The sequence below is a fragment of the Aptenodytes forsteri genome, unplaced genomic scaffold, assembly GCF_000699145.1.
Source record: "Aptenodytes forsteri isolate BGI_AS27 unplaced genomic scaffold, ASM69914v1 Scaffold266, whole genome shotgun sequence".
In the NCBI taxonomy this organism is placed as follows: domain Eukaryota; kingdom Metazoa; phylum Chordata; class Aves; order Sphenisciformes; family Spheniscidae; genus Aptenodytes; species Aptenodytes forsteri.
Window position 1 is genome coordinate 851,589 of NW_008794109.1, and position 15,673 is coordinate 867,261.

The window sequence follows — 15,673 nt, forward strand, 5'->3', positions numbered from 1 at the left end:
CAAACACGCAGAATGGGATTCGGCTTCCCTTGCACTGGACATGAAGCTAGGTGTCCACTCTAAGCTGTTTACTCCTTGCTCACTCGGTGAGGAAGCAGATGCCTCCATGGCTCAGTCAGGCAATCCTAAAGTACATGTCTGAGGTATGTGGGAAGATTCACCATCAGAAGAGAAGTCAAATGAATAGCTTTAATATCTGATTTGCAGGTGGCTAATGTCAGCTGGTACAGAGTCACCCTAGATCTTTAGCTCCAGTAAGATTACTGTGGCAGCGACAAGTGCAGCAGAAGGATTTCAGGGTGGCAGGAGTGTATCACTGGTGAGCAAAGGCAATTGTAGACTCTGAGACATCTACAGGAAGCAAGTGTTTTTAGCTTTTTTTTAAACGGTATGTGTCCTTTTTCATTCTAAGTTGCACTTCAGGTGAAGAACCACTATTTTGGAACTGGCAGACCATAGGAATCCAACACCTAAAATTAGCTAAAATGCACACTTCTATTTGGGTTTTGGTTTGACCAGTTTCAAATTCTATTTCTGTAAAATAAAATTCCTCCAGAGGTATCTGTTTCTCTCTATTGATTATAATAGAAACTTAGATGACAAACACTTAGATGACAACCTCAGACATAGTTCTGTAGTTTCTGGATGTCTCAAATTGGGTGAGACAGGTCCCACCTCAGGTATTCAGTCTAATGCTGTTATGGAGATCTCCACTATAATTAATGAAAGGGACAGGCATGCCCAGAAAGTGATTTAGCCCATCCTAGCACAAATAAATAAATTCACAAATCTCTAGAAATGTCTCTCTCTCTCCTTTCTGTAGGAAACCTAGAGGATGTTTAGAATAGATTACAAACTTTTAGACTGTTAAAGCTAAATCAAATGAATCACACTCTTCACTTCTTCTCACCTCTATGCAGAAAATGTAGATAACAGTACTGTTTTACCCCTTCCAGGAATTAATTAATAACAAAAGAAATTCTAAGGTGCCACAGTGAGCAAAAAAGGTGCAACAGTAGTATAGTTTTTAACCCTGTGTACTTTCTGGGTAGGATAAAGGCTACTGTGATGTGTGATGAAGTGTGGAGTAGAGTTTATTCTGTGTGGGTGGATGGACAAGGCCATATCTTAGATGTGTTAGATGTGTTGTGCAGAACGACTCTTCAACATTTGGCTGTCACCCGGATATGAAGACATGGAGAGAAGGAGAAAACCAAGCTGAAGATGAAGCCTAGGTAGGAGCATGAATGACAGGTAGGATGATAATATTGTCCACAGTGATTGAGAATGGAGGCAGAGGAGAGAGGAGACAGGGTTTGGGAGGAAAAGTTCAAGAGCTGTGTTTTATGCATATTGAGCTTGTTCTGACAGCCAGACATCCACTAGGATATGCTGGAAAGACAGGCCAAGGTTTTAGTTTGGACAGGAGTCAGTCCTGCAGTAGAGAGGTTAGATCTGCAAGCTGTCACTATAGAAGTAGTAGCTGAATTTGTGTTGGTGGATAAGGCTGCTAGGGACACAGCTTGGATGAGGAAGGGAAGAGAATCAAGTGAAGTGACTTGTTTATGCCCCCATATGGATGGGGAAGAAAGACAGGAGGGGACAGAGTAACCAAAGCTAAAAGTACAGGGCATAGAATTGTTATAAATACATTATAAATACATGTAAAAGTACATGAAAATTATGATCTTTCGTAAAGGAGGACATGGAGGTCAAGTAAAACTATGGTAAAGCTGATGAGTTGATAGGCAATATGATTTAAATAGACCCCAAAAAGCTCTCTTGGCAAGTAGATACAGAAAGAACTTTGGGCCTGCTCAAAAGTAAGGGATTTTGGGAAAGTTATTTCTAAAAGCAATTGATTGTGTGAAAATTGGAAAGCTGTAGACCCTTAGGAGAAACAAATGCCTTGCATAGAGAAGTGGGCTTGTGACGGATGGTGGTCAGGCACCTGTCCAAGGAAAGGTTAATAAAAAAAAAAAAGGAAAAAAACTTTCATAAAAGAAAGTTGCCTTTTGAAACTATTAGGCAACATATGTTGTGTGAACAGGAAGTCACAGTAGAGCAATAATCCTGACAGCTGTGGAGAAACAGGAGTCTGCCGCAGGAACGAATGGCTCGAGACCTGACAAGAACGATGATGGATGCCCCGTTGGTAGTACACGAGGACAAGGCAAGAGACGTTTAAATTGGCTGAACCACAGGAACAACTTTGAGTTGGCATCGCAGCCGGACAAATGAGGCCAGTCCTAATGGTGAGAGAAATGGGAGGGGGGACTGAAGGAAGATGGCAGCAATGCAGCCCTCCTTTCCAAGGACGAGGGCTACATCGCTATCTCACCACGAGGTGGCTGCATTTGTCTGTGAACATCCAAGCCCTGAAAGAAGCTGCACACCCTGAAGCACCATGAAAATGAGAATGGGAACAGAGATCACTTGCAGGATTTGGCCCACCTCATTCAAAGCGCCTTAAGCATTTTGAGTCCCTGTGGGAAACACAGTGTGTGCTCCATGTCTTGATCAAGTGGCGGTCACTCGACGGGTCCTCACTAGTCTGCTTAGCTATGGTAACTGCCCATGTGCCTGCCTGTAGCTCATGGGAGATGCAAGGCAATGCCACATAACTTAGCTTATAATGAAGAGGATGAAATTAATAATTTTCTACTTGTTTTTCCTGTGAACTAAGAGTAGGTATGTGGACTGTTGCTGAGGTTCAGTCAATTCATGGCAACTTGTCAAGCCATGGAAACTCGATTGTGAATCTGGGATGTGCATCTAGTAAGGGTTAAACTATGATGCTTTTTCAGATGCCCAGATTTGGTTATTTGAGAACATTTCTAGAACGGGTATTTGAGTCAAATAAGTCAACAGGAAAAATGGTCCCATAAAAAACTGACCGATGAAACGGCCAAATTCTTGATTGTTTTGCACATCCTAAATTCAGTTGACGTTAGCAGGATGGGATGGAAATTTGCTCCCAAGTGGTCAAGAGATGAGTATTTTTTCTTATCTAAAGTGAGCTGGAAATAGGAAGGATAAGGGCTGGGGAAGGATAAGGGTATTTTGGATATAGTAGACCTAGATAAAATCTTCAACTCTCCTTGGTTTTTTTTCTGTTTTCTCCCATCTTTCTCTCACCTCTGTCACCTGAGTTTGCTAGCTTTTTGGGACAGGAACTGACTTTTTATTACACCTTTTTGTGGTACCACACCCTGTGGAACTGAAATTCCTGATGTGAGTTTACACACGTTATCACTTTGGATCAAAGTTTGAAAGAAAGTCATTAAAAGTACCTCTTTGACCTGTCTCAGGAAAGATGCCCATAATATTTCACTATGGGATGTCAGCATCAAGCCCAGCATCTGGTTTTGTTAGAAGGAATCTTTTAGGAAGAGACTCCTAAAAGTATTGTAATATTTCAAAAAACTGAGACTCCCATCTGTAAGGAGATGTTTTTCAATAGTGCTACTAGTAAACATGTACTATTTTTAATCTGATTTGTGTAAGATGGGGTTCCAAAAAATGAGATCTTGATGATTTGTTACTTTTAGAAACCTTTTCCCCTATAACGAATTTTCTGTTTTCATCCCTGAAAAGACCTAGAGCAAATCTGCCAGGCCCACCTGAAACTTATTTGGATAAATTAATGAATTTACATTAGAGTTTCTTAAAAAAAGAGAGATTTTATACTCTTAAGAATATTTTATTGAGCTTCCTGCATCCTTTCCAAGTTGTCGGCATGCTTCTTAGCCTTTCATGATTTACACTGTGAATAATTAGTAATAAAAATAATATACTATTATAATAAAGTTTAGATTGTCTTTCCTTGCTGACAGTGGAATGCCTTACATTCTTCTGGGTCTGTGTGATGGTGTATAAATATCACTTTGCATAGAAAATACATTTCCATTTCTACTTTCCTGAACTATCAGGCTTGAAACCCCATATTACTAGATATTTATCCAAGTGGAATGATCGCTCAAATGTTTCCTGGAAGATTCAGTAGTTGGTCTGACTGTCTTTCAAAAGTTGGATGCAGGGGACCACATTTATGCCTAGGTAGGCACTTTTGTAATAGCAGTGAGAGGTGCCCATCACTGTGTGATTTGTCTCTAGCTTCTAGTGCCATCATGTGAACGTGCTGCTCTCTGTTGAATGCTGGCAAAAAGTTCTTTATCCTTCACCTAGAGGCAAGGACTCTTTGGGGAGGGAAAGCAAAGAAGCCCTTAGACACAAGTTTCTGCTTGATTCATCCCTCTGAAACTTGAAAGGTTACACTCATGGTAAGTTTGACCCAATGTTTTTGGCATCTGTAAGCTATAATGCCATCATGTGAACATGCTGCTCTCTGTTGAATGCTGGCAAAAAGTTCTTTATCCTTCACCTAGAGGCAAGGACTCTTTGGGGAGGGAAAGCAAAGAAGCCCTTAGACACAAGTTTCTGCTTGATTCATCCCTCTGAAACTTGAAAGGTTACACTCATGGTAAGTTTGACCCAATGTTTTTGGCATCTGTAAGCTATATGTCTTTTTTTCATGTCATCAAAACTGCTGGTGACAGAACACAACACCCCTTGGGGTTCTGCACCTATGTGAAATGACAGTGTCTTCCTGGCCTTTCCAATGATGAGTTAAGCACACCCAAGGCCCTGCATGCCTGAGCTGTTATCCATTCTTCCCAGAAGATGAGTTGCAGAGCATAGATAAATCATCCCTCCTCCTCAATCAGGCCACAGGGCAGGAAAGGCTGGACCAGTCCTCACTTGCCCATGCTACAGAGCTACTCACCGGCATTGTCTGGCTGCCATGCAAGGCATTAATGGCTGCTTGGGCCTCTGCATGTGAAGAGTATTTCACAAATGCACACCCTGGAAGAGTAAAAAGAAGAACGTAAGAAAGGTTGCATTGGTACCATGAAAGTCAATCTAGCTGAGTATCCTGTCCTCAGAACTGGCCAATAAAGAAGGTAGTGGAGAGAGTGTAACAAGCAAATATGCTCTTGGTTATTCCTTCTCAAAGTCAAGTCATCAGCAACCTGAGGACCTTTTGAGGCAAAGCCATATCAAGAATTCCCACGCTGCTTGTAATGGGCACTGATGGACCCAAACTTAACAAGTACTTTTTAAATCCACTTATCTTTTGACCTCCACAGCTTCCAATGGCAGTGTTGCACAATTCTACAATTTATTGGGTGAAAATGAATTTCCTTTCATTTATATTGGACTTAATGCTGAATGCTCCTCCCTCTGGGGTTATGAGAAGCAGTAAGAAAATGTGTAAAAGTTATCAGAAAGTTACATATACTTGTTACAAGCAACCGCAGGCCAGCTGTACAGAAAGCATTCAGGTTACTCTAAACCCACAAGGTACCTTATCATATCACTGTCTGGTAGAGCTCCATGACAGACTGCTCAGAGCTTGTCTTGGCTCTAAGCAGCCTTGGTCTGACAAAGCATAGACAGCTTCTGATGAAGAAGCTGGGATGAAGGAGATCCACATGTGATGATTGCCATCTTGCCACCACCAAAATTTGAATCTTAGTCTTTCACCATAAGCCGCAGAGCCAGTGCCTGTATAGGTATTTTCCTCTGGACATTAGAAAAATGTAGGCAGTGTTTCTCTGGCCTGCATTGCCATGTGAGGAACCTCTCACTGAGCTCTTACATTAAGTTTTAGGGCAGAAAGATGCATTTATGAATATGTGCTAGAGTGCACAAATGATCAACACTTCAAAGGGTCACATGCACCACTAGAGTGGGGGAAAGTATTGCTAACACTCTTAGCTACAAGCAAACTAATTCAGAGAGAGGAATAGTAATTTCCATATGCTAAGGCAGTTTTTGGAACAGATTGGGAGAGATCTGAGAAGTTCTGGCTTCCATCCCCTTCTATTACTACCAAAGACTTTTGAGCTTTTAATCAATTGGCAAAGCCATAGCTGTTTCCCTAAAGGGGTGCAGATCACTGTGCAGGGGATGCCAGTCCTGACAATGGGACAGATCTCCTTTATTGCCTTTGCAGAATCTTTAGAAAGGCGACACTCCCTTATGGATCCATACAGTGCAGGGTGAAAACTGAAGCATTAGAACACCCCATTTACAAACTAGAAGAAGGAGCCCCAGAGGTCCCTAAAATCATCACTGCAGGCTGATAGAAGTGAGATTGAAGAAAGCAGTGATAGCCCCTTCTAAAAATAATACACACATACGAAAGCAGCTTACAGTTAGGAGCCCTTCACTTTGCATTACCCCCTCAGCACTGTGCTTAGACTGTATTTCAAGAAAAACATGATTGCTGCTAATAGTTGGATCTAATTTATAAGGAGCTGAAAGGAGACAATCATGAGAAAATGAGATAGATAAACTTCAGCTGGAAACAATAGGGATCAATTATGACATAATCTCAGCCCAGCATTCCTGGGCTCCTGACATACTACGCCTTCCTCTTCATTAATCAGAGATAATCCAGAATTAGGGTGTTTAATTATTTGCAGAGATTCTTTTGTACTTTCTGTCTCTAAAAAGAAGATGCTGATTAGCAAATATACAAAAGCTTTCCAGCTCCAGTCACCCATTGTATTTAGAGCAGGATTTTTGGCTGCAGTGTTGCTGTCATGTTGAAGGCTTCACTCTCTTCAAGTGAAATCCACCCCTGTGCTGATGGATCAGTGGAGCTCGACAAAGGTGGGAATGAAGGGAGCAGCAGGCATTTATCTTGTTTAATGCCCATGATGTTAATGGGATCCCTCCTACTGCTTCCAGTAGGTTTTGAGGTAGCAGAGTGAGTGAAAACTCAGCTTTCACTGGTGTATGGTGGCAAGGCAATAGCAGAGATCCCAACATTTTGGCCCTTTTGTTTGTGTGTTCAGTGGGATGGCTTCTGTACACAACATCAAATGTGCACATAATCTTCTTCCCTCCTATTTTCACCAGAACTCACTCCAGGACCTCATGAGCTGAGGGTGTGTGTCATGCCAGCCTCCTCAGAACAATGGTGTCCCTTTGACAGGAGCAGATCTGGAGTTTGAAGGGATTTTGACACACAGGAAGATATATAACCTGTGCTGAACAGGGAGATACATGTGCTCAAATGTTTTTTCTTTCCTTACTTCCAGACTATAGATCTGAAAGGGCTGCTCTGACTGTCTTGTCAACTTGAAGGAGACTGCAGAGTCAGAGCCTAAGGTTATAATTGCAGAGGGTGTTAAGACCCCTCTTGGAACTTCTGGTGTTGTGGGAAATCTTTACTTTCTGAGTTACTGAAATAGACAGCTGCTGAATGGAGGAAAAAAAAGGGAAAGAAAAAAAAAGAGGCTGTCTAGAGAGCAGCAATGCAGACCTTGTGGGTCCTGCTGGCTTGCTGAACTGGATCCACTTCAGCTTTCTCACCTGAGGACTCCTGCACTCCTGGCTGCACACTGGTGAGCTTTACCTGGAAGTGTGCAGGAAGGCTCCTTCCTCTCCCACCTCTCCCAGGAGAGACAAGTTCTGCATTCCTCTTCAGGCAGACAAATGCCTCGGTCCCAGCTCTTCTGCTACCTGGTTGCATGCTCCAGCCACTGTGCCTACCCCTGGGTGACTCATGCAGGAGATATTTCTGCAGCCTTTGAAGGGCCTGCCTCATGGCTCAGGGCTTCACCCATGGCTTCAGGCAAGGTTCAGGCAGCTTTCTGGCTGTGACTGGACTGTGGTGGCATTAAAATGGTAAGCTGAGACCTACTTTCTGAGAGTGTCGCTTGCATCGAGGTACCTGGAGGACTTAGAGGCTCACCACAGGGATGCCTGGTGGGGCTTCACATAATGGGTTGGGTAGGATTGAAGTCTATGGGATCTGATTGCTATCTGGCACTTAGACAGTCTGCTTAAATCTCAATTTAGGTGGAATTTAAGCCTTATGGGTTTTACCCAAAATAAGTAGCTCACAAGCAATATTGGTTTCTAGCAGATGGAAAACATTACAGACTGAGGATAACTTTGTGGGAGTTGTGGCTCGCCTGACTGTCTCCTAAGATAAGGGCACTAGCCTTAAGTTTTCTGTTGGATTGACTGCTCTGTGTGCGTGTATGTAACTGTGTGTGTGTAAATTAGGAGCTTCACATTCTCAGAAATAGCACCAGCAAATGGAAGCTGGTAATATTAACTCTGTCAAGGCTCAGTATTGATCCTGAACAGCTCAGTGAAATGCAAGCCTGAGACTGCAGCCCGCTAGCACTAATAATTAAACTGGTTAGCAATATGGAGCTGCCACTCAGATTCAGACTTATAATGAAATTGTTCAAGAAAAAAAAAAAAATAGAGCAAGTATGAATACAAGTCTGTGGGTTGGATCTCCTTTGGAACCTCTTGCAGATCTCAGACATTATTGCTTTTATTATCACTCTGTTTAACTCCTTTGTCATTAGATTTTGTTCTGTACAATTCCGGGTGGAGGCAGACAGACGTATTTTTTTTACTTTTCTCCAATTTACTGATTTGCTCAGTGAATGGAGTGCTTAACTGCCTACTGTTATGACGGTTGCAGCTCTTCTAGGCCAACCTCGCCTACCCCTTCTCAGTGGGGCAGTCCCTGTCTTTGGGTGTCATGAAACTGAAGTAGCCATACGATTGAAGAAAGGTACCCACAGTTTATTTTCAGCCATTTATGTCAGGAAGGCTGAGCTTTGCTGACTTATATCAAACAGCTGCCCTATAATGCTGGTGTGAAGTCTTTTTTGGCCGCCAGTGATTTTATGGAACAGCAATATCTTTCTCCAGTGTATCACTGTGATTTGGATTTTTTTGCCTCTCTGTTGCAAAAATGTGCTGGTTGATGTTCTCACATGTCAAAATATCCAGTGAGATGAACTGCGTCAGCAGGACTGGTCTCTTCCCTGGTGCTGCACATTCCAGCACAGTTTAGTATATATTATATGCAGATCAATATTTAATGGACACATTATACTGTCAAGAGAAAAGGGCTTCCTATTCAAATTGAAGTTACTTTGTCTAGAGAGTGATGGGAAAAAAAATGACTCGCATATTCAAGAGAGAACTCTCATTCTTACACCTGGGCTGTAGAAAAGGATCCTTTGTGCTATCCAGGTAACAAGTGATGCCAAAAAGTGGCAGAAAGAGGTAAGGCACCTAGTTTTGCAATGAAGCATTTGCATGTTTCAAACAGTAAATGTCTACTGAGTGTAATGTTTAAATCAGCACCTGTACCCTTGCAATTATGATCAATGGCTGGTGTGTATCTATGCAAAGTTCAACTGAAGAAGGGGAAGACCTGGGGCTGGTGGGTGGGAAACAAGCAGACACGGTGGTGGAGCGGGTGAGTCAAGATATAAAGTAGCAACCTTGGCTTCGTTTAAAGAAAGAATTGACCTGTTCAACAGGGTGGGGAGAGCACATCTTGAGTGAATGTAAAGGCCCTGTATTCAGAGGGGAGGCTCTGCCCTGCAAGCAAACAGCAATAGGCATCAATTTTCACACGGTGAGACATAGCTCATTGCGGGGCATGTGTTTTTAAGTGCAATCACCTTTTTCCTCTCATGCACAAGCAGACAGTGACCAGCAAAGAAGTGGCCTCCCTTGGCAAATGTGACCCCTCCTAATGTAGGAGATGCTGTCCTGGAGGCTACCTAGTGACTTTCTCACACCAGAAAATGATACGTACACTGAGACCGGGTCTAGCTTGACACTAAAGCCAGAGTGTGCCACAAGCCATCACCTTACCTTTGCTGTTGCCATCGGGTCCCCGAAGGATTGTGCACTCCTCAATGTTGCCAAACGCCTCGAATAGCCTGCGCACATCATCTTCTGACTGCTGCTTATTGAGCATGCCCACAAAGAGTTTTCTGTCTTCTGGAACAAAATAAAGAGATGCTTACCATATTTCAGGAGGAATGTGAAAGCCAAGATGGCTCAGTATCACATGAAAACAAATGGTGATTTCATTGAGCTGACATATTTCAGAAGCTGCTAGTCATTTCAGGTGGCTGGCTCAAAAAACCTTAATAACATCTGACTTTCAAGGAGTACTTGAGAATAATTTGGCAATTAAAAAAAAACCCAACAAAACAAAAACAAACCAAAAAGGTTTGGTTATATATAAAATCTTTAACTGCTTCTAAAAATCTAGGCATTGAAGTCTTCCAAATCAGCTTTTTCTGATCAATTTTTGCAGTCAGCTTTCAGTAACTGAGATGACAACATTGTTCAGACTGCGATCCAAAAGGAATGTGGATAAAGATAGTACACAGAAATAAAGTCCAAATGAAAAATCACATAAGGTAGTAGCCCTCACAATACTAAATAAGTTGCAGGAAAAAAATGTTTAACATAAGCTGTTTTAAATCAGGATATAACGGAAGCCACAGTCTGTAAAAGGATATTTGTCATTCATACCCACTCACAGACACATACCTACAAGTTTGGATGAGTTTTTTAATATGCTTTTGAAGTTCATTTGAAATAAGCCCAAAGTTTTTGAAACATCTATTGTTTTTTGAAACATAAAGTTAACTGATATGATTACTAATATCTGAGATAGCTCAAGCAGTTGGTATTTCGTGTCAAAGCAGGATGTGATCTGCTAGTACATAATTGTATTTTGAATGAGGAAGGCTATTTATACTTGGACTTATACCAAGTATAGAGATCTTCAGTCCAGAATGAAACACCTTCAGAAATTGTTGGTGAAAACACACCAAACTAATGATTGCTGAGTTGGTAGAAACATCTCAGAGGGCACCGAGTGGTGCCTCTAGATCAGGTTTACGTTCAGAGACTAGTAACAGTACACCAAGAAAAAAAAAAAGAAATTTACATAGTTTACATTGTGTATGTAAACAGGCCATTTGCACATGATTCATAAACGTCTTATTTATCATTCATTAAACACTATGTAAATGTGTGAACCAAGAGTTTTTCTCAGAGCAGTTTACAGAGCAGATGTAACCAATTTGAATAAATATATGTAAATAAATAAATAAATAGTTTGATTTATTTATTTATTTATTTTTAATGCACATGTTAACCTAAAGCTGAACAAAACATTGGTTTGCAACAACTCTTTTCTGGCTGACTAATTGGGCTATTTATGTCACTTTTGTTCACGGAGAAATCACTGGTGTAGACAATCTGTTCTGCTTCAACCAGTGTTTGATCAAAATTCCCCTCTCCAATATGCACCTGCAAATTGGCAAATTACTTTATAGCCTTGGATGAGGATAACTTTTCATGCAGTGGATATTGAGTGAGGATATTAGGAGCTTTCAATCCTTCAGTGGAGTTATCCACGTGAGCAAAAAGTGTACTGCCCACAGAAAAAGAGAAGTTATGTTGCCTTCAGTTAGGCTGCTGAAATGGTAGGAAAAATAAGTTGAGGAGGGTACCTGTGCATTTCTGACAGTGGAAAAAAAATGGGGATAGCCTTCCAAAAGACATGTTAGAAGCAAGAAATATGCCTACTTTATGTTGGAATTGATTGAACAAAGGGACTTTTCAAAGTCTTCGCTGGCAACATAAAGTTCAGGCTTTAATGATGCACAAAGCCCTAACTAACACCATGTAGGTGTCCCCACCTCAAAAGAAGGTGCTTTGGACATCTGAAAGGTTTGTTTTCTTGATGGCCAAACTGACCTGCAAAAGAGACTCTCAGAGGCGACGTATAAGATTTAGAGAGGCAGCTACTGAAGTTGAGCGGGTGCTCTGTGGGGCATCTTTCAGTCTAGGGCTAGACAAAGCCTTGGAGAAAGAGGTCAGTCCAAACTCCAATGGTTGTCCAGATATTGGAGGAAAACCCACCCAGCGAATGAGACCAGCTGTCCTGGAAGATGGGAGATATTTTAGGAAGGGGGCAGAGCAGTTGGAATGAACTGGGAACACCACCGGCAAGAGGCTTTGCCTAGAAAGTTTGTGTCTAGTAAATACTTCCAGCACAGAAGAAGCGTCTGTTATATTGTACTTTACACAGTTTCCCCTGTTTGAAATAAGCTGCATCAGCAAAAGCACTCCTATAGCTGTGTAACTGTATTTTCACCAGGCTTTTTGCTAATATAAATGTATCATTAAAAAAAAATCACATCCCTCCTCTGTCAGCAAAACTCTCTAGTGTGGAACTGGCCTGAAACTGCCTTGTCTGGCTTCGTTTATGCAAAGCTAAACCCAGGTGTTTTAGGAACCACTTAATTTTATATTTTATTTTATTTTATTTTATTTTAGCCCCCTTTTCTGCATCTCTGCAGGATACTAGAAGTGGTGATGCCCAGACCTGGCTGGCAGAAGATGTGGGGCTTTGGGGAGCTGCCCACAAGGTGGCCATCAGACCACCAGGAACAGGCTCTGCTAAAGGTGAGGACCACCTTCCTCAGGGGTTGCTGGTCCAGCCACTCCAGGGAAGGTGGCATGAAGGGGTCCCCCATGGTCAGCTAGGGCTCAGTGCTGCCTGGACATCACCTCCAGCCCCATCTCCAAATCAGCGCCCTGTATCCCTCCTGAAAAACTGTCTTGGGTTGTCAGGGGAATTGTTTGTCACATCTGCTCTCTCAGAAATCTACACAATCATACACTTGGCTGATAAAAAATGAGTCAGTTTAACAAGTTTTTTTCTCTGAGAGGTTCTTCTAACAAAGTGCTGCATTTACCTTTCACGTCCCAGCCCTGCCAGGGAGCTCAGCAGCGTGTTTTAACAATGGCCCTCACACATCTCGGGTGGGAAGAGAGAGGGAAGGGTCCAGCAGCTGCGACCATTCAGCACATTCCAGGTCTTGGCTAATGAGTTTATCCTCTAACGGGCTTATACGAGCCTCTTAACACACTGAGTGTCCCCATACGCTGGTCTTCCAGGCTCCAAACAAAAAGCTGACATGCCATGCACAGGGGCAACTACTTCTGCTTTGTATATAAGTCCGAACAAGGCCAAGAGACTGCCAGAATAAAATGAAGAGGGGATGTGCTGGTGTCAGTGGGGTGTGTCTGAGCATGTGTGCACACCACAGGTGCTCCCCACCAGACTTTTCCAGTGTCCTCAAATGAGAATGGAGGGCATTACCTTGCTGTACCATTGCTCAGGCCACTCTGCATCCTACAGAAACCAGAGGTTTAGGCTGCACACAAACCTGGAGCAGTCACTAGATCAAGCTGTCCCTGAGCTCTGCCTGTCTGTAGGGTGTAGGGTCCATCCCTACCACTCATGGTCGACCCATACCACCCCACTGAGTCCCATGCTTCCCCCTCTTTCAGTGAGACAGTATCCCAAATCTATGTGTCTCAGGACCCACATCTGAATTTCAGAGCACTGTGCAGACTCAGTCCCCCGTGACCTCCATTGCCAAGCTTGATGCTATCATCCCCATTTCAGATTGTGGGACTGAGGGGTAAAAAACATTCAGCCCAAGCCCCCTAAGACCTGGGCCCCAGGGCAAATTGAACACACAGTCAAGGAGAACAGAAATACCACTGTCCAGGGGCAGAAGAGAAGGACAAAATAAGGCAGGGCATGAGCCCATGATCTGGGATGCCCCCAGCATGAGCTGTGGGCATGACTGTGTGCTCCAACCTGAGCTGGCCCATGGCCACGGGAGAGGGAGTGGTACCTCACAGTACCATCCTGTCTTACACAACAGAGGTGGGCAGCCATGAGGAGCAGCCTTTACCTCCTCCCTATGAGGGAAATCAAGACAGTGAGCTTACTTAGCATGTCTAAAGACAGGTGAGATGAAAACCTATTGTATGCAGCTTCCTCAAGGCCACACATGGCCATGCATCAAGTATGATGCACATCTGAGCATCTTCCCTTTGCTTTTGCACGAAGGGCCTGTCCAAATGTCTGTCTATTACACACACCAAAGTGACAGTTTCAGTTTCTATCTCACGCCCAAATATTACATGTTAGTGAAGAAATCTCGCTAGCCTCGCTATAGAGGCAGTCCTTAACAGCTGCAGTCTGAGCAGTGACACTGCCCTGCAGCGTGGGGACTGAATGTGGTGTCCATGTAAACCTCTTCTCCACACTTTTTTTTTCCCTCATCAGTGTTCACCCCATTATCAGTCTTTCCCCACAACCTGAGTCCATCATGCCTGCTTGGCCCATGGAAATAACCGTGGATGGCTATTTCTCTGTGCTGTGGTGCCCAGAAAAGCCAAGGAGGTTTCTGCTGGTGCATCAAAAAGTCCTCACCATAAGTGACCTGGGGCACTCCCATAATATTGAAAATTAAATTCAAGCCAAGTCTACCCCATTTTGCCATCAACAAAAAAGAGGAGCCAGCACTCACTGTTCCTCCCTCCTCTCCCTTCCAGGTAGGGAGAGAAAGGCCACAGCAATGGCAAACCAGAGTCCTCAGAGATGTCCCCTTGGTGACATTTCCAGTATCCCCATGAAACCAGGCTCCCCTCTTCTTGGCCACTCTGCCAGCTGCAGAGGCTTGCGCCCGTCAGGAAAAGCTGGCTGCAAGGCACAGTGGTGAAGAAATGTAACTTGTCAGATAAATATACAGCGTCTATAAATCTCCCCATCTGTGTTTATTCAAAGCCTCAGCACCTTCCCGAGTGCAAATAGGGGTTAAATTATTCCCTGTTCTATTTGTATTTAAATGTTATGTTTCTATGATAAGCGTAAGGCAGAGGTGTCAGACTGGCCCAGGAGAAGGAGGCGGCACGCGTGAAAGGTGAAATAATAGAGCGTTGCAAACCAAGTGCTGAGAGGAGATGGGAAGGGGGGACACGTGAACGAGGGGAAGAAGGGGGAGGACGGGCACTAATTAAAGAGACAGAAGGGACAATGAGATGCAGGATGTTTGACCCTCTGTGGAGCAAGAGGACAAGAACAAGGATCACAGCAATTGTGGAGGGACTAGGGGAAAATTAGGGTCACTCACAGAGAGACATGACACGGGTTTGTGTTTATCCAGATAGCTCTCACTAATGTATGTGTGTGTGTGCGGGTACATTTAGATAAGAGTATATAAATACAGTTGTGTTCTTTTATTCCTCATGCAAAACAAAGAGGTTGATTCCTTGTATCAGGAAAGCGTAAGCTAGCTTTCCATCTAGAACATCTCATCCAAGGCCTTGGAAATAAAGAGGGACAGATCTACCACCCTCGTGGCCCAGGCTAATTAGGAGGGTGAACCAGAAGATCACTATGGTCCCTACTAGCCACAAACCCCCTTATTCCTGTAAGCCTCCCTATTTCATCCCGAGTTCATTGCCAGGGCATCACACACGGATAGTGTGTGTGCTTCTTCGTGCAAGAACAAAACTGGCATTTGCATATTTCTGTATGGGAACAAGCATCTTCTGTATGCGCATGGTATTCACCAGAGCAGCTTTCTGATGTTACTTGATGCCTTTAGCTTTCTAAGGATCAAGACCCGGTTGCTGTATGGTTTTGTTTCAGAAACCAGATGCTAATTAATTCCATTATTTATATAGCTAATAATTATTTGTCCCTGCTGCTATTCCCCTCCTCCCCAAATATTGCTTGCACACACAGTGAAGGGCCAGCTGCAGTGCCTTGGTCCAGGCACTGGGAAGGCCTTTAAGCTTATCTCATCTCCTTGACACCATGACAGAACAAATGAGCAGCCTAGAGAAGTTTTCTCTGCAGGTGTGGGTAAGAAGAAAATGCCGGTGCATAAGACCAAATGGCACATCTACCAGAAAGGATGCAAGAAGCAGAGCAGATCTTCCT

General features: G+C 43.3%; 1 protein-coding gene across 10 annotated transcripts in view; it reads right to left on the bottom strand.

Annotated features, from left to right (window-relative positions):
- The window catches only part of CELF4 (CUGBP, Elav-like family member 4), a 703,102-nt gene that overhangs the window by 75,699 nt on the left and 611,730 nt on the right, over positions 1-15,673 (bottom strand). For 7 of the 10 annotated variants that reach the window (XM_009275290.1, XM_009275281.1, XM_009275240.1 and 4 more), the window contains 2 exons: positions 9,712-9,840; positions 4,787-4,866 (listed from right to left, as the gene is read on the bottom strand). In XM_009275290.1, coding sequence (XP_009273565.1) covers positions 4,787-4,866; positions 9,712-9,840 — 209 coding nt within the window. The remainder of the gene's footprint in view (positions 1-4,786; positions 4,867-9,711; positions 9,841-15,673) is intronic. The other 3 variants (XM_009275248.1, XM_019470978.1, XM_009275265.1) reach the window with 1 other exon arrangement.